The sequence below is a fragment of the Trichosurus vulpecula genome, chromosome 8 (genome assembly GCF_011100635.1).
Source record: "Trichosurus vulpecula isolate mTriVul1 chromosome 8, mTriVul1.pri, whole genome shotgun sequence".
Taxonomy (NCBI): Eukaryota; Metazoa; Chordata; class Mammalia; order Diprotodontia; family Phalangeridae; genus Trichosurus; species Trichosurus vulpecula.
The window spans coordinates 49,100,541-49,118,695 of NC_050580.1; the positions used below are offsets into that span (position 1 = coordinate 49,100,541).

At 47.0% G+C, this 18,155-nt stretch overlaps 1 protein-coding gene across 1 annotated transcript in view; it reads left to right on the forward strand.

The window, feature by feature from the left end:
• The window catches only part of CD276 (CD276 molecule), a 42,991-nt gene extending 32,750 nt beyond the window's left edge, over window positions 1–10,241 (forward strand). Inside the window, exons 6-8 of the mRNA XM_036736966.1 lie at window positions 2,625–2,666; window positions 5,722–5,757; window positions 8,233–10,241. Coding sequence (XP_036592861.1) covers window positions 2,625–2,666; window positions 5,722–5,757; window positions 8,233–8,255 — 101 coding nt within the window. The 3' untranslated portion in view covers window positions 8,256–10,241. The remainder of the gene's footprint in view (window positions 1–2,624; window positions 2,667–5,721; window positions 5,758–8,232) is intronic.
• The last annotated feature ends 7,914 nt before the right edge of the window (window positions 10,242–18,155 follow it).

The following is an 18,155-nucleotide window of genomic DNA, read 5'->3' on the forward strand; positions in this document are numbered from 1 at the left end:
GGACATTGGACATCAGAATGATCAAGGGCTGGCCTTAGAAGCAGTGAGAACCAGCCTTGAGGCCTGCAGCTGGATGGATCATGGGCGAGCTTCTCCACTCTTTCCTGGTCTTTACAATGAGGCCAGTCTAGGGCTGGATGAGACAGCTCCCAGACTCCCTTCTGCTTCTCAATGCTGTCTAAAATGCTTGGATCCAAATTCCACAAGCATTTATCCAGCTCCTATTACATATAAGTTGAGAAGTATTAGCGAGGGCCAGCCCTAGAGTAAAAACCTGGGTTCAACTTCTCCTTCTGAGCCATTGGCTCTGGGATCTTCGGCAGGTGATCACTTTTCCATGGCCCACATGTTCCTTTAAGACTTTAAGTAACAGATGAGTTGCTGTCTTCATTAGTGGGTGGAGTTTCCATACCAGAAATTCCTCACATGTAGGCTGTCACAGGTCTAGATCAAGCATGCTAGGGCAGGTGCAGGGAAGCAGAGAGAAGCTTGGCGCTCTTGGGAGCACAATGACTTCCTGCCTCAGAGAGTGGTGGTGGGGGCGAGCCAAAGCAGGGGCAGAGGTCAGGCCAGAAGAATGGCTTTGCATGAGTCCCCATAGGATACCTAGGAGCAGTGCTGCCCTTCATCTTTAACACCTCTTACATTTGATTTAATTAGCAAAAATTGGCTGCACATGCAGCTTGGGGGAGTTGGAGGAGGGTGTCTAACGCCAAGGTCAGGGACACTGCAGCACACCCTAACCCGGCTGCATCTTTTCATGTAAGCCCCCACACACCCTCAGAAATATGTGCCAGTCAACGAACAGGTCTTTGCGGAGGCTTCCGCTTTCAGTGTGCCCAGCTCTGAGCTTGCCACCAAAGAAAGGAAAACAGGGGAAGGTAAAACATCCCTTTTGTCCTCAGGAAGCCAGAATCTGCCTGGTGAAATGAGACTCAGGGAGGCACAAGGCAGAGCCAGACAGTTTGAGGACAAGTCCCTTAAGGAGTAGTAGAGGCCATGAGAGACCCAGGCCAAGGGGGGTGAGATCAAGTCTGGAGAGGGCAAAGCCCAGCCTTGATGGAAGCGGTGCCAGTGAGTCTCGAAGGGTGTGGTATGTGGCTCAGAACCAATCCCAATTTGTGTCCCACTCACTCTTATCCCCTCACATTTGTCTGCTTAGGATCATGGTTATCATGAGCGTGTCTGATGGAAGAACCTTGAGGTGCAAGAGCCCCAGAAGGAAAGCCTTTGGGCAGATGCTGGGGTGGGGAGAGGGGCAGCGGAAGCAGGGTGAGACCAACACCTTCACCTCAGTTGCCAGTGGGTGACTGGGAAGTAATTTATGGGTTCCTTGCAGCCTCATCAGCCAGCTGATGGGATGGACCATCATTTACTAATCCGCCAATCACTGGGCAAGCATTTCTTAAACACATACTTACATGTGTCAGACACTATGTTAAATTCTGGGATACAAAGAAAGCCAAAACAGCCCCTGTCCTCAAGGAGTTTACATTCTAATGGAAGAGACAACACATACATAAATAGGTATGCAGAATATCCGTGTGGGGCTGATGAAAAATAGCCTCAGGAGGGAAGGCTCTGGTAGCTGGGGGCAGGGGAGACACTGGGAAATGCTTGACTGTTTGAGCTGAGTCTGGAAGAGGCAGAGAGGTGTGGTAGGTGGGAGGACATTGGGTATGGGGGACAGCCAGTGCTGCCTTTCAGAGTCACTGTCCAGGGCCAGCTTCGGAGATTCTCAAAGTCCTAGGATGGCACTCCTCTGACTTCGGTATGGCTTAAGGTCACTGTCGATCTCTGGCCCTGTCCAGTGCTTTCTGCTGCCTGGTTATGGTCTGGTCTACAACTCACCCATCGGACCAGGGCCCCTTGGGGACAAGCAATAGGCTTTCTGCAGTAGAGTATGGGAGAAAGGATATCTCTATCTCTACCTATACCCACACTTATATATACATACACATATATATGTATATGCACATGTATGTATATGCATGCATACACATACATGTGTATATATTTTTGTCACTCAAGAAATTTTTTTCCCTTAATAACTCCATCATGTATTTTTAACATTCAGTTTTTTAAAATTTGAGTTCTGAATTCTCTTCCTCCTTCTAGTCCCTCCCCAGCCCATTGAGAAGGCAAGCAATGTGATATCAATTATACACGTGAAATCATGCAAAACATTTCTCTATTACAGGCTAAATATGTAATGAAGGAATGAATCGTGGATGAATGAATGAAGGCTGGCTGGCTGGCTGGATGAATGGATAAGTGAATTAATGGATATAAAGGAGAGAGAAAAGGAAAAGAGTGGGTAGGCAGGCTAAGTAGATGGACAATTGAATAAGCGTTTCGTGGCTGGGCGAATGAATGAATGAATGAATAAAGCTTGAATGAATGGATGAATTAATGAAAGGGTGGGCAGATGGATGACCGTGCCCATCCACAGGACTCTGGACACTGGTCACAAGGAATAGAATCCTTCAAAGCTCCAGTCTGCCTTCAGAGCTGACTTTTAGACAAGAAATTGACCCCCTTGACCCTTCTTCCCACGTGGGGAAGTTCGGTGGTCCCAGAGGGGCTGAGGATGAGAAGAACCTCTGAGCACTGTTGTTTTTCAGGGGCTGAGGACCAGGATGGGGATGGAGAAGGATCCAAGACAGGTAGGTCTAATCCTGTTCTTCCTGAGAGATTGAGAGGGGAGAAACAACGTAAGGGACAAATATTGAAGCAAAGTTTCCAATGTTGGCTTGAGGTAAAACTGCAATGTTTAGAGGAGTCTAACTGATCGGAACACTCGCTTGTGCCCCTCTACCCCGCCCATGTCTCTCCCAGTCTGATATAAGCAGTAACGCTCAGAGGTTGTCATGTCTGCTAGACTATGAGATATACCTGTGCTTTGGGGTGGCAAATTTGAGTTAATATAATTAAACTGAAAATCAACCAAAGCAATCGATACTAATTGATTTCCTTTTCATCTCTAATCTGTGAGCCACCAATTTGGATCTAACTGGTGGGACAGTTGAGGGGCTCTGAGCCCCCCCCCCCCCCGCCCCCTCCAAGTCAGGAAGACCTGAGTTCAAATCCAGCCTCCAACACTTATTAGCCGTAGGACACTGTCAGCTTTAATTCCCTCAACTGTAAAATAACAAGTTCAGATAGGATGAGCCTCTTAGCTCTAAAAGTCTGTGAACGCACAGTGTGGCATCCTAGCCTAGGGATCAGGAAACCTGGCTTTTTGTCCTGTCTCTTCTGTGAATTTCCTGAATGACCTTGGGCGGGTCACTTAACATCCATGCCCCAGTTTTCCCATTGTTTAAAATGGGAATAATAAAACACCTCTTGCGCCTGTCTCCTAGGACTACCTTGAGGATAAAGTGAGACCTCATTAAAAGGGACAAAACACGTAGAATGAAATAAAAGATAGTAATGATGAGGATAATCCATTCTTTGACATTCACGTGAAATTTTCAGCTTTGTAAAGCATGTTACTTACATTCCTTCATTTGGCCCTCACAGCGTCCCTGGGGAGGGCAGTCCACACTCTGGGGATTATTCTCATCCCTTTTTGCAGGGAGGTTAACTAGGGAGTGACTGAGATGGGCTGGGACTTGTGCCCTCCCGAATCCAAGAACCGCTTCCCTTAGGTTTCATATAAGCCGGGTTTAGAAGGATTCATGTGGCACTAATTTCCATTTTGCTTGGACTAGACAGTCTGTCAGTTGCCCCACGTCTGCGATCCTTCCCATTGTTGGTGGTCTTTCTCCAGTTTGCCTTAGTTCATGTTACATTTGCACAGTAGGATTGCTCCTTGAGGACAAGGCCTGTCTCATTTTTGTCTCCATCCCTAATAATAATAGCTAATACTCATATAGCACCTACTATGCGCCAGGCACCACACTAAGCACTTGGCAGTTATCATCTCATTGGATCCTCTCAACAACCCCAGTTAAGGAGCATCTGAGGCCAGATTTGAACTCAGCTCTTCCTGTTCCAGGCCCAGTGCTCTATCCACTGTACTATCTCATATACAGAGCAGGCCTGGGACCTAGGGTCAGGGACTGGACCTGTGATTTTGGTATAGGGAGCTCCCAGGTAAGGAAACTCCCCCTACTAAAGCAAGCTGGCCCCTTCTCTGCAACTCAGAGCCTTCAAGAGTTGCCTAGCTCACTGAGAGTTTCCATTATATGCCAGCGTGTGAAAAAGGCAATACTTGAATCCAGCCCTTCCTGTCTCCAAGGCCAGCTCTTAATTCACTCTGCCATGCCTTGGGACATAGTAGGTGCCTTTTTATTGAATTGAATGGATGCAAAAATCCTTTGTCAAAAACAGAGGCAGAGATGGGTTGCCCCTGCTCATCAGCTGATTTCCTGATGGCTTGTCATGAACACCTTAGCTTCCCAGGTGTCTCCTGGGAGGAGCCAGGCAGTGGTCTTGCCCCTGTCTCCTTCACGGGGACCAAAAGGCTGGGGCTCTCAGGCTCATATGTCTTCACTTATTTGAGATCAGGGAACAGCCTCAGCCCCTGGACGGCTAATGTTCTCTCCTGCACCATTGCAAAGACAGGATGGGAGAAGATTGATTTTGCAGGACTGCTGCAAATGAGACCCATTAATTTTCTCAGGCCCTTAGCACCAGGGTGTGGCAGCTGCAGAGACAGCCCCATTCATGGGGGAGTAGGCCTCATTTTTCATGTTGCTCAGGCAGATGTCGTAGGAGGCTCAGAAGGGCGGGAGAGAGAAGGAATGCTAAAAGCATGGATGCTTTTAGCAAAGGATGTTTGCCCAGAGAGAAGGGATTGAGGCAAACACGGCTCATCTTACGGAGCTAGCCAGTTCTCAGTCATCCGTGGGCCTGAGGTTCAGACGGAGAGATTAGATTGTTGAAATCCATCCGTGACTCCATACTCATTCATTTCACTCATGCTGTATACACACAGCACTGTGTGCCTTCCATGCCCCAGAAGGTACATCTTTGTGAGACAGGGAGGACAGGGGTTATTATCCTGATCCTACAGACGATGAGACAGCCCCCAAGCAGCTAAGTGCTACATCCAAAAAAAGATACGCTGGCTGCTAGGGGCAGAAGTGAGACGGAGCTGGTCTCCTGGCTGTCTTGGGAAGACCTGGGTTCAAATCTCAAGTCTGCCACTAACTGACCTTTACCTCTCTGGGCCTCAGTTTGGACTAGATGATCTCTAGGTCTTTGATTCTTAACCAGGAGGTTTGCCCACTGTCCCAGGGCGCCTGTACCTTCTCCCACCCCCCGCTCTTTCCCCTTGCCCCATCTCCACCCACAAAAGTCCCCTTTCATCTCTTCCTGCCTTTCTATTCAAACCTTCTCCTCTATGTCCTCCTGAACCTCATTTTTCTTCTCTGTAAACAGTGTGATATTGGAGAGGCAGAATGTTCCTGTGGCTAGAACATTGGGCCTGGAGTCAGAAGGCCTAGTTTTGAATCAAGATTCTTAAAATCATTAGCTATATGACTATTGCTAAGGGCAAATCAGTTAGTCTTTGCGCCTCAGTTTTCTCATCTGTAAAACAGGGATAAAAACACTCATGCTATAAACCTTACAAGGTGAGTGTGAGGAAAGGCCCCTGGGAACCCTAAAATGTTATAGAAATGTGATTTGTTATTAATAAAATGAGGAAATTGGGCTAGATAATCTCTGGAGTCCTTTCCTGCTCTGACTCTGTTTTATGGTTCTCTTTTGCAGCTCTGCAGCCTCTGAAACATGTGGACAATCCGGAAGGTAACGTCATCAGGAATTTGGGACTGGGGCAGGGCTGCTCGCTGGCTTGTGTCCTTTCTAGTGTCCAGGATGCCCCTGAAGCAGGCTGATCATCAGACTTGGGAGCTTTGGGAAACACATTGATTCTGGGCATGTTTGGGGTTGGGGCAGGGCTTGGGGAGGTATGAACAGGAAGCGTTGAACGTGGATTATTCTTTCTAGGAGTTTGACAGGAGGAAAAAATAGGGAGATAGCTTGAAGGGGGTGACAGGGTTAAGTATGGTACACTGGAAAGGAGGTCCTGAGTTTGAATCCTGGCCTGGCCACTTACTGCTTGTGTGACATCAGGCACGACCTAATTGGTCGTGTGCCTGGCTTTGGTTTCCTCATCTATAAAATAGCGGCTTGAAAATAGATGATTGCTAAGGTCCCTAAATCTATGATCTCAAGATACTCCGGACCCGGTGTCTTGCCTCATTCCCTCTACTGCTGCCTCATTCTCTAGTCCTGCTTCTACCTCCTATCCATGGGCCTGAGGTAAAACTGTAGAGTTGGAAAAATCCTTGTGTGAGACCCCCATTCCCACTTTGTCTCCCATGCATCTGGTGCTGTTCCGACTAGTGATTCCCAGTCAGCTAGTTCAGGCTAGAGCAAGAAACATGGGAGCTCTCATGATATATGATGGTAATAAGACCAAGCTCTATTGGGGAGTGGGAGAATTGGGAGTCCAACTCTGAGCCCTTGGTGGAGGGTCCCTTCTACAATCTGGTCCACTTCAGTACCTTTACTCTGTCCCCACCTTGCCCAGAGTGAACCCGGGATGGATAGGATTGCCGTTGGCCATGCAATTGTTACAATGGGGAAGTATGAAGGTCTCCCCATGGCGAGCTGGGAGCCCAGCAGTTTGGGGTATCTGGCCTGTGTCCAGGCCCATTCCGCTGGTCTGTCACCGTGCTGGCTCACTGGGCACACATTTTGTCTAGTCCATCTCCCCCGCCCCAGCCCCCCACCTCTCTGATCTTTCCTGACATGCCGCTTTGCCTTGACTCTCAGACACTTATCCCTCTCTTCCGTTCCAGACCTGCCGCCTTGAGGTTCTCAAGAGGAGGGGGTCTGAGGAGAAGAGAGTAGTTTCACTTACAAGGAAATAGTCAAGTTTATAGTGTGTCCACAAGGAATATGAAAGAGCATGAAAAATTACCCGATGGCTGACTTTTATGGAGTATTTTATTTGACCCTGATAGGAATTCTGTATTATCATCCCCATTTTACAGGTGACCAAACTGAGGCCCTCAGAGGGTCAGTGACTTGTCCAAGGTCACAGCCAGGAAGTAGCAGAGTTGGGATTAGAAGCCAACATCAGCGGCTCTAAGATGATTTCAAGACTATCTCATTCTGATGAATGCTGTATCTGGTGAAGTTGCTGAAGGGCTGTGGGGGAGGGTGGCAATGTAGATCCTTGTGTTGGCTGATATGTAATTGGGGATCACTCTGGCTCTCATTGATTGGCCAACAACAGGTCTCAGGCTGAGCCCCACTTGGTCACTGTTTGGGCCCTGATTCGCAATTGTTTCTGTTTTGGCCAGAAACCCTGAGGCTCTTCCCCTCTCAGATTGTTTTTTTTTTTTTTTTTTGACTAGGTAAAGGGGCCTTTCTCTGCCTCATTTCTCACCTAGTCTTAATCACTGAGTGGGCATTGGCCTCAGTCAAAATGAAGCCTGTTAAAGACCTTACCTTAAAAAGGGCCAAAGTCTCCCACTACTTCCAGGGCCATCTCCAGTCATCCTGATCTATATCTTGCCATGGGACCCAGGTGGCTCCGGTGGAGAAAGTTAGACTGGTCACTTTGCACAGCCCTGCCTCACTCAAATCCAATCCACTTGCATCACCTTCCTGATGTGGTCCTCTGAGAATGTAGGACAAACAACAACAACCAGAAAGGAAGCCTTTCCCAGCATGTCTGCCTCTGGGTTTCATCATGCCTATCTTCGAGTTCATTTCATAGGTTTATTAGTTTTTATCAGTTCATAGGTTTATTAGCCATTGGTTGGCTTATAATCCACGTCAGCCAATCAGGAGAAATGGCTCATGTCTCTTAACATTTTACGGTGTTGAGACAGGTAGTTCAGGGGTTATTTTCCTCATTTTTCAGAGAGGAAACTGAGGCCGACAGTCATTGCTAGTGACAGAACAATTATTCCACCTCATGGTCACTGACATTCAGACCAGTAACCTTTCCACTATCTCAACTCTCCTCTGTCTTGGTCTCTGTCTGTTTCTATCTCCCCTGGTCCCCTGCCCCCTGCCCATAACTGGCTGGTCCCTAAAACTCTTCCTACAGTGTACCATGTGACCTTTAAGCCACCTCAGATATGCGCAGGACACAGACCCGGTAGGGGTCACACTCTTTTCAACCCTGAAAGTTCACAACGAAACTCTCATTTATTTACAGCTCTCTCCCCACCCCACCTTTTTGTTTCTCTCTCCCCTGAGCAGATGAAGGGCAAGAAATAGCCTGACCTTGGAGGATGGACGGTGCATGTGGGGGAGGCACATCGTCGAATCGGATGCTGAGCTCCTCTAGCAATGGATGCCGGCTCCGCCTCTCACACCGCAGAAAGCTGGAGGTGGGACCTGGGACCGTCCTCTCGCTGTGATCCTTTGGGCTCACACATCTCGAACCTGCCACCCTGCTGCCTCGTTTATCCAATGGGTACAATACACAGTCAACCCTGCTGCCTTATTTCTGTGGTGGACATGATAAACAGACCATCTCATGACCTTATTTCTCCAGTAGAAATGATACCTAGACCGCCCTGCTGTCTTATTTCTCTGGTGGATGTGATAATAATAGTTCCTATTCCTATAAGTGCTTTAAAGTTTACAAAGTACTTTCCTCCCAACCAGCCTGGGAGGTTGTGCAAATATCATCCCCACTTTAGAGATGAGGAAACTGAGTCTCCGAGCTGTCCTCCTGTGTGCTCGGGTCACCGCTCGACTGCGTTGTTTCTCCAAGGGACCCGATACACTGACTACCTTCTGCCTTGACTGTCTCACTTCAAGCCTTGGTTTTTACCTCCCCCGCCCTCCACCAGGACAGTCGTCTGGTAGCTTCTCCCTATCAGTGGAGAAGTCTTCACTGTTTCCCTAAGACGTGTATGCACACGCCACATGTATGCACACAGCACCATTGATCATGTGTGTGCATGTACATGCAACATGCAGACACGACATAATAAACAATGTGCATTTGATATATGCACACAGATGTAGCACAACACAGCCCGCCTTACACATTTGTGTGTGAGTGGGAAGCATGCATATGTAGAGTATATGGGTAGGAAGGAAATGAGTGCACGCCACATACACACACACACACACACACACACACACACACACACACAGCATGTGCTTATCCGTATAGAAGCCGTCCCCACAGCCTGCCGTGAGAGCTTGCCTCTGGATCCCTTCTGTCTGTCCTCAGAGTCCTCCCCCATCTAGGGAGCTGCATGCTGGTCATGCTGTTTCTCTAGGAATGCTGGGGCAGAACAGGAACCCTCAGAGTGGGTACAGCCTGAATGCTGGGGTGAGAGGTGCCCGTGACGAATCAGTACCTCTACCCTGACAGCTTGGAATAAATATTTCCCTTCCCAGGAGGACAGCCTTGGGACTTCCCTACTCCTACCTTGACTAATACTGTACATGCCACAACTTTTGGATCCAATGCCCTGACATTTTCCTAGACTCCATGCTCCCTCCAGGGTAGGCACTCCCCACACTTTGGGGGCCACATTTAGGGGTGGTGGTATGGATGGGGTGTGGCACCAACCCATTCTCTCCCCAATGCCTTGGGGAACAAACTGGTTAGGATCCAAGCCTTCTTCCCAAGATGGCAATGCCAGTCTTGGGCAGCAGGTGTCAGCCATAGACCCTGCATAGACCTTGAGCAAGAGCTAGAAGCCACACCTCTGGTACAGATCTTAGGCAGTGACATCAGCTGTGGCTGATTCCATCTTTCCTGGGAGCTGAAGGTCAGTGCCTTATACCCTCGCCAATGCGAGGAGCCCAGGAAAGTAAATCTCAGAGAGCCAAACCCTTGCAGCTCAGGCATCTAGAGAGACTGTGCCTGGTCTGACTCTTTTCATTGTTTGCCTTAAGTACAATGGGGGAAGGATGGGGGTGGGCATTGCCTCCAGTGGTGCTGGCGTGGGGGGCATGGGACATGGGGGTGGTTGCTTCCTGGAGAAACAGCCATGAGTAGGAGGCATCACTCTCCGGCTTCAGCCTCCCAGTCCTCTTTTCTCCAAGGTTTTCCCTTCTCCTGTCCATGAGTGTCTGGAGGCAATGGTCTGATCTTTTCTCCAGCTGGGCAGGATGAACCTTTGCTCAGGCCTACCCCAGACTAGGGGAGCAGGGGTTTTTCTAATTTAAATGCTGGAATCCAGGACATTTTGTACCTTGGTTGTGTGTTTTAGGAAAAATAAATGCTTCGTGTTTTGTTGAAAGACTGTCTAATGTGTGGTTGGGGCAGGGTTTGGCAGGGAGAGCCCGGTTTGGCATGAAGGTTTCCTTATGCCAGAAGTTCTTAACCTTTTGTATGCTATGTGCCCCTGTGGTGGTCTGGAGAAACCTATGAACACCTCTGAATCATGTTTTTAAATAATTGAAGGAAATCCTAGATTTCAGCTAGAGTAAAAAGAGATGAACATTTTTTTCCTAACCAAATTCACGGACCCCCTGAATCCCTCCATGGTCTACAGGTCCCAGGTTAAGAATACTGAAACTTTGCTCTGGGAATCAGGCTGTGTGAATCCTATTCCTAACCCCAGGCTCTTTGTGGAAGCAGTGGTAGTTGTGTAGAGAGAACTCCCTCCAGAGCTTTGAACTTCAAAGATATCCTTAATTTATGAACCATTTGCAGGCAACCTTGATCCAATCCAGTTATTAAGAGCATACTCTGCACAAGGCACTGGGGATGCAAAGACAAAATAAAAACCAATTCCTTCCCTCAAGGGCCTTCCATTTGATTGGGGGCTGCAATATAGACACATCATTTAAATGGGGAGGAAGCAATGATAGTGAGAGGGATCAGGGAAGGCTTCATGGAGGAGGTAGTGGGGCCGACCTTTGAAGGAAACAGGATTCTAAGAGGTTGAGAGTGAGAAGTTAGAGTATTTTGGGCATGAGAATTGTGAAGATGCCAAAGTGAGATGGAATGCTGATTTTAGGGATCCACAAGGAGGCCAGTTTGGCTGGAACATCAAGTACAAGGAGGGAAATTGTGGGGGAGGGGAAAGGTAGACTGGAAGCCAGAAGCCAGACTGACGATGGCTTTAAATGCCTAGTACAAGCCTTGGTATTTTTGCCTGGAGAGAACGGGACACCATTGAAGATTCTTGAGTGCAGGAGTGATGTGATAAGATTTAAGCTTTGGGAAGGTAATTTCGGCAGTTATTTGGAGGGTAGAATGGGGAGGGGAAGAGACTGAAAGCCAGGAGGTCAACAAATAGATTTGCGATTATCCAATATATAGTGATGCTGCATCTTCTGGCTCCTTATGTTTTCATTGTCTGCCCCTCTCCCCACAACCCCACCCCCAAACCCAAATTCTCTCTCTTCCCATCTCTCCCACTTGGCTTCCTCAACTTCCTTCCAGTCTCAGCTAAAATCTGACTTTCTGTAAGGAGCTTTTCCCAATCCCCCATGTTGCTAGTTCCTTCCCTCTATTAATCATTTCCAGTTTATCTTGTATATATCTTGTTTGAATAATTGTTTGCATGTTCTCTGTCTCTCCCTCATTAAACAGTGGGCTCCTTGAGATGAAGGACTGTCTTTTGCCTTCCTTTGTAACCCCAGTGCTTAGCACAATGCCTGGCATGTAGTGGGCGCCTAATAAATGCTTGTTGACTTGGGCCAGGTGAGAAGAGATGAAGGTCTGAAGTAGAGTAGTGGCCAGTACAGTGAAGGGGACAGATTCAAGAGAAGAAAAAGCAGGCAGCTGGTTAGATATGAGGGCGGAAGAAGAAGGAAGACTCCAGGATAACTTCAACACTGTGAATCTGAGTGACTGGAAGGATAATAGAATGGACAAAGAGTGGGGTGGAAGAGAGATGATGAGTTCCAACCTTCCATCCGTGTCACTCTTTCTTGTGAGGCTTCTTCCCAGGGGAATGCAAGCAAGGCTGGGAATCAGGGGGACAGGGTTCAAGGGCCATTTCAACAATGTGACCTTGGACAAGTCAACTCTCTGGCTTCAGTTTTCAATTTTGTATTTATTTGTATGTATGCATGTTGCTTCCTCCAATAGATTGTTAGGTCCTTTGAAGGCAAGGACTGTTTCATTTTTGTCTTTATCCCTAGTGCCCAGCATAGTGCCTGGCAAACAATAGTTCCTTAATAAACACTTGCTAAATGAATCAAAAGAAACAGATGTAGACATGGTATCGTAGTGAGAAGTATATTACTTAATGCTCCATCAGAAGGAAGAAATGGGCAGTGTGTTCTGGAAGTGGGTGATAAGAGTTGGGACAAAGCCAGAGGAGGGTAGTGGTTGAAGACTTCAACCATCCAGATAGCTGCTGGGGCTCTTTCCCTGCTATAAATATGGCCGCTGAGAAATTCTTGACTTGCTTTCCAGAGAATTCCATTCTTCAGAAGTTAGAAGGGATATGGGGATCTGATGTTCTTGACTTGATTCTAACCAGAAGGAAAAGAATTGGTTGACCAGGTAGATCTGATGGGAACCTTGGGGCAGAGCTTAAATTCTGCCATAGATAAGGGCATGATGCTGGGCATAGTTTGATGTGTATCCTAGGCTTGGGGAGAAGAGATTTCAGAATTTGGAGAAAGGAAAGGTAGGATCCCAGGACCTAAGGTTCTACAGAGAAGCCAGCTCAAGAGAGACAGAGAGGAAGCTCTCAAGTAAAATTCTGATGGCGCAAGCACAAATCATTCTGACAAGAAAGAAAATGGGGAAATGATTGAGAGACCGATGTAACTGCACCCTGTGAGGCAGGTAATGCAACTATCATTATCAGTCTTTTATGGAGGAAGAAACTCAAATGATTAATAAAGAATCCTAGCCCAACCCAAGTGACAAGAAGGAAAGAATATACCAGGCTGTCTTTAATGGGTTCAAGTCATCAAACTCAGCTTGGTTAAGCAACTGGCCCATGTTTGCACATCGAATTGTTGGAGCTAGGGTTCAAACTCCAGAGCCAGTATGATTTCCACCATCCCATGCCACCTTGACAAGAGACAGCCACGATGTCAGGGAACTAAGGATCGTGACAGCACAGTGGCACGGCACCAGGAGAGCCTCAGTTTGTGACAAATGGTGAGAACAACAAAAAGGCTTTTTAAGAACTAGGTTGGGGGCAAGAGGAAGATCAAAGAAGGAATGGGACCACTGATCAGGTGCACAGAAGATGGAGCTACTTCCTTCTTCATTTGTTTATTTTTTGTTGCCAAGGAGTAACGATCTCCAATTTGAGACCAAAGGCAGTTAGAGCAGGTGAGCGGTTGGTAAGATACACCTTGCTGCCCTCAATGAGTTCAAATTGGCAAAGGTGGATAGACAATATTCAAGGGGATTCAGAGAACTTACATATGTGGTTGCTGACTCTGACTGGCAAGACTAGAAACGGTTTCCAGAGAGGCGGAGGAGGTAGGACGTCCAACAGTTGTGTATGTTGTGCGAGGTGCCCAGCAGAACTGTGTGGGTTGGGGTACCCAGCAGTCATGTGTCTGTGATGGGCATATAAGAATAGCTGACATGGCTTTAGTGCTTGAAGGTGAAGGATATGTAGCAGTTGGACATGTTTCATGGGGTACTCAGCCGACCCATAGCAGGTGGGAATGTATCCTTGGTGAGGGTACAAAGAAATTGTAAATGTGTTAGAGGTAACAGAACTTCTGTGTTTAAGTGGAGGTACACAGCAGTGTATATGTGGGTGGCACACATCATTTGTGTAAGTATATGGGAGTACATAAAAATTGGGTGTGTATGGGGGGTACACAGTAGGTTCATATATGTGTGGGGGTACAAAGAAATTGTATATGGAAGTTTACACAGCAGTCATGTACATGAGTATATGCATAGGGATAAATACAGTCATATATACACATCTGTGTATATGTACATAACTCTGTGTGTGTGTGTGCGTGTATGTATACAAAGCAGTTAAGGGGCACTTGGGGCAGCTAGGTGATGCAGTGGATAGAGGAGTCAAGACAGCCTGAGTTCAAATATGACCTCAGGCACTTCCTAGCTGTGTGATCCTGGGCAAGTCACTTAACCTTGTTTGCCTCAGTTTCCTCGTCTGTAAAATGAGCTGCAGAAGGAAAGAAAATCCCAAGAGTCAAACCCAACGGGCAAATGACTAACCAACAACAACATAGCAGTTATGTATTGTATAGAAGGTCCATAGCAGCTGTGTGTTTATTGGGGAGTATGCCGTAGAAGGTTTTATGATATACAGCAGGTGAGTGTGTGTGTGTGTGTGACATGATTGAGTGTATTGGGGAACACAACAGCTACATATATTTGCATTTAGAATATGCAGTAATTGTATGTATGTATTTGGAGTATTCATTAGGTATATTGTGTGGGAAGTACCTAGCAGTTATATGTGTCTATCTGTGTATGCTGGAGTAATATATGTTGGGGTACCCAATAATGATACATATATGTGTTGGGAATATGTAAGCAGTTGTGTGTGTGTGTGTGTGATAGGCAATAATTGTTTATAGGTGTTGGGAGGTATAGGGCAGTTGTATGTATACATGGTAGCAGTTGTATATGTGTGTGTGTGCGTAAGCTGGTGTGTGTTGGGGCTTGCACTATCTTTGAGAAGCTGGCCCCCAAGATGGAGCAGCCATCGGTAGCAGGATCACCAGGAAATCATTATGTTTAGGTACCCTTCCTGGGCAAGATTCCAGCTCGTGCATTTTAATAGACAAATATTTCTCAGAGTGAGATAAGCTAAAGCCTGCAGGTATCAAATCCATATTAAAGAGAGGACACAGGGTTATTTCATTTGCAGGACTTGATCTATGATAGGCATTAGGCTTCGGTGCCATTTGCAAAAATGGCCATGCAACCTCATTAATGTAATTTACCACTCAGGTGTCTGGCCCAGGGGAAGAGGCAAGATAGAGGAACCCTTCTTACAAGCCATCCTGGAGTCTAGAGTTGGGGCGGGGGAAGGGGAAAGGGGGATTTACTGAGGAATGGGGGATGAGTTCAGATGTTTTATATCATCTTTTGTCCCCCCACCCCCACCCCAGCACCTCTCTGACATTCCTGGCTCCAGGGATCTGAAGAGGATGTCCCTGGTTGCTTACAGAAACATATACTTGCTGGACCCAATTAAGACATGACTCCCTTAAATTTCCTCCACATTAAATTAGAGCTTGATTTAAATAGATCAGCCCCATCTCTCTAGCTCTGTAATCAAACAAAGCCTGATGCAAAGTGCTTGCCTGTGAGAGACACTGTAAATCCTCCTTTCCTATGCTGACCTTTATGTGTTTCATTTTGTTTTTTTAAAGAGAGAGTAGAACATCACCATTATCTGTTAGCCTAATCAGGGAGGCAGGGCGGATGAGCCGTGGGAGCAGGAAGGCAGCAGCCACTGACAATAATCCAGAGTGGGTGACAGCCTCTCCCACTTCTAGGCTGCCTGGATATACATAAAGCAGAGGGACCTTGGACCTCTGCACTAGTGTCCACAAGGTGGCCCTTATACTGTGGCTGCACAGTTCCTCTTAGATGCTCCACCATTTAAGGAAGGCGCCCAGGGAAACCACCTCATCGTTCCCCGCCTGGCTGCTCTCCTGGGCTTCAGGAACTCCAGAAACTCATCATCCCACAGGAAGAAATCAACCCTGTAACTTACACATCCTAAGATCATTTCCTCCCCTGGCTGCGGGACCAGTGCCTGGTACAGAGTAGCCATTTAGTAACTGTTTATTGAATTCTAATAGGAAGGAGAGCAACAGAACCAGATGAGTCTTCTTGGAGGCGGAGTAGCGTGGCTCTGGGGGAGCTGGATTACCTTGACGACTCTCGTTTTATCTGTATTTATGTCCTCCAATATTCTATGTATCTCCGGGAAAGTAATATGTATCGGGCTGAGCTGAAAGCTATCAGAAGTATTGAGCACAGAAAACCTAAAGGGTTTAGGAGCTGATCCTTCTTCACCCTTACTCCCCGGCATGTATGTGTAAGAGGTCTTAGTGTCTTGGCATGGCCACCACTGCCATCATCAATGCTTTTACCACCACTGCTACCACCATGACTAACATTACCTCTTCCCCTGCTGCCATTCATTGGGAGACAGGTGTGTTACCAGTGAAGCAGTAGCGTGTCTTGCATGAGTGGGCACATGGCAGCATACAGTTTTTAACTTTCTTGTTGGACTGTGAATTAAAGAACTGACCTCTCTGGAGACATTTCTTTCCAGCTGCTGACTCAGGGACTTCGTCAGTATTTTTGTTGTTCAGTTGTTTTAGTTGTATTCAATTCTTTGCAACCCCATTTAGGGTTTTCTTGGCAGAGGTACTAGAGTGGTTTCCCGTTGCCTTCTCTGGCTCCTTTTACAGATGAGGAAACTGAGGCAAACAGGGTTAAGTGACTTGCCCAGGGTCACATAGCTAGTAAGTGTCTGACACTTCATTTGAATTCAGATCTTCCTGATTTGAGGTCCAGTGCTCCATCCACTGTATCCAGCTGCCCCTTTGTCAGTATAATTACCTCCTTTTCCCATTAGTCTTCACTTTCCAGCCTTGCTACTCCACAGGGAGGAGAGTACTCTGAGGACCCTGAGTGCCCCAGCACAGGGGAAGAGTGGTACTCTGAAAAAAGGCCTCCAGACAGGAAGGCTATCATTCACAGCCAGCTTTGTCTGGAGAGATGCTCTAGGAGGCAGAGCCGGGATGCTGCCTCTCTGTGCCCTGGGCAGGATCTGCGCCATGGTTGTTCACTGGAGACTTTGAACTCTCCCTGCAACAAATCCACCTCGCCAATGAAATACCCATAGGCCACAGGGAACAGACTCTCCTACCATGAAAAATATGTACATATATAAACACATCATATGAGAGAGGGTCCTTTGTTGTACACTCCTGTATCCTTAGCCTAAGGCAACTGCCTCCTTGGCCTGCTCTGGTGTGGGGGGGAGGAGGGATGGTGGAAGGCAAACTTCATGGATTTGGGAGACTCTGAGTCAAGGGCACAGACAGGATGGATGGAACACTGCAGTGCTGGTCTTTGCCCACCAGATGGAGTCCACTCTCTGGAAGAGGAGGCTTGGATGCTCGTGCCTCCACATCATTAACATCTTCCTTCTTAGTATCCTAGAAACCCAGAATTGGTTCATGGAGTCATCAGAGCTTGAAGGGTACTTAAGAGGTCATCTGGTACAACCCCTGATTTTACAGATGTGGAAACTGAGACTCAGAGAGAGTGATTTAGGATCATGGGATTATAGATTTAGACTGGGAAGGGATTTTACAGATCACCTGATTCAACTTCTTCATTTTATAGATGAAGAAACTGAGGCCCCGAGAATTTAAGTGACTTGTCCAAGGTCACACAGATAGAAAGTGGCAGTGCCTACATTTAAACCCAATCCAGAGTTTAGAGCCCTTTCCAAATCTTAGAGTCAGAAGATATCTTTAGATATCACCTAAATATCATCTAATGTCTCCTCTTCCCTTCTCACTATAAAGATAAGGACATTGAGTCTAAGAGAGTAAAAGTGCTTTACCCAAGTGTCAGTCAGTCAGCAGCAGGTTCAGGATTCTAACACAAATTATCCAGCATTCTGTCCAGCATGCTGACATGTTGGTTTGTAATACTTACCTTTTCCCTCTCCCTATATGTTTGTTAGATAAGTGAACTGTGGCGGAGGCGAAGGTCTGGGGTAGGCGGTTGTTGAGACGGTCATGTGGTAAGTAAAAGGTGCCCCAGGCTTTGGAATATGGACCTAAGAGTTTCTATCCCAGCTCTGAAGCTTTCTACCTGGATGTCCTATGGGGACTATGGGACTAATGCTTCTACCACTAACCTCACAGGGTTGTTATAAAGACAGTTCTCTGTCACCCCCTTAAAATGCGATAGATAGGTGAGCTGCTGCCCTTACTACCAGTGTTATTGTCTCTATTTTTCAACTAATTAGGCAGAAGTACCTTAGTAGAGCATACCCAGTCTGAGGTCCTGAAATTGAACCTCATCTCTGCCAATTATCACCCATCTTATGATTTTACCTGTGTGATGTTGGGAAATTCATGGATCCTCTCTGGGCCTCAGTTTCCTCATCTGTAAAATGAAAGCATTGGCTTAGATGGACTTTAGGGATCCTTCTAAGTCAAAATCCATGACTTTTTGATGATGTAATCAAAAAGCCCTGAATTTG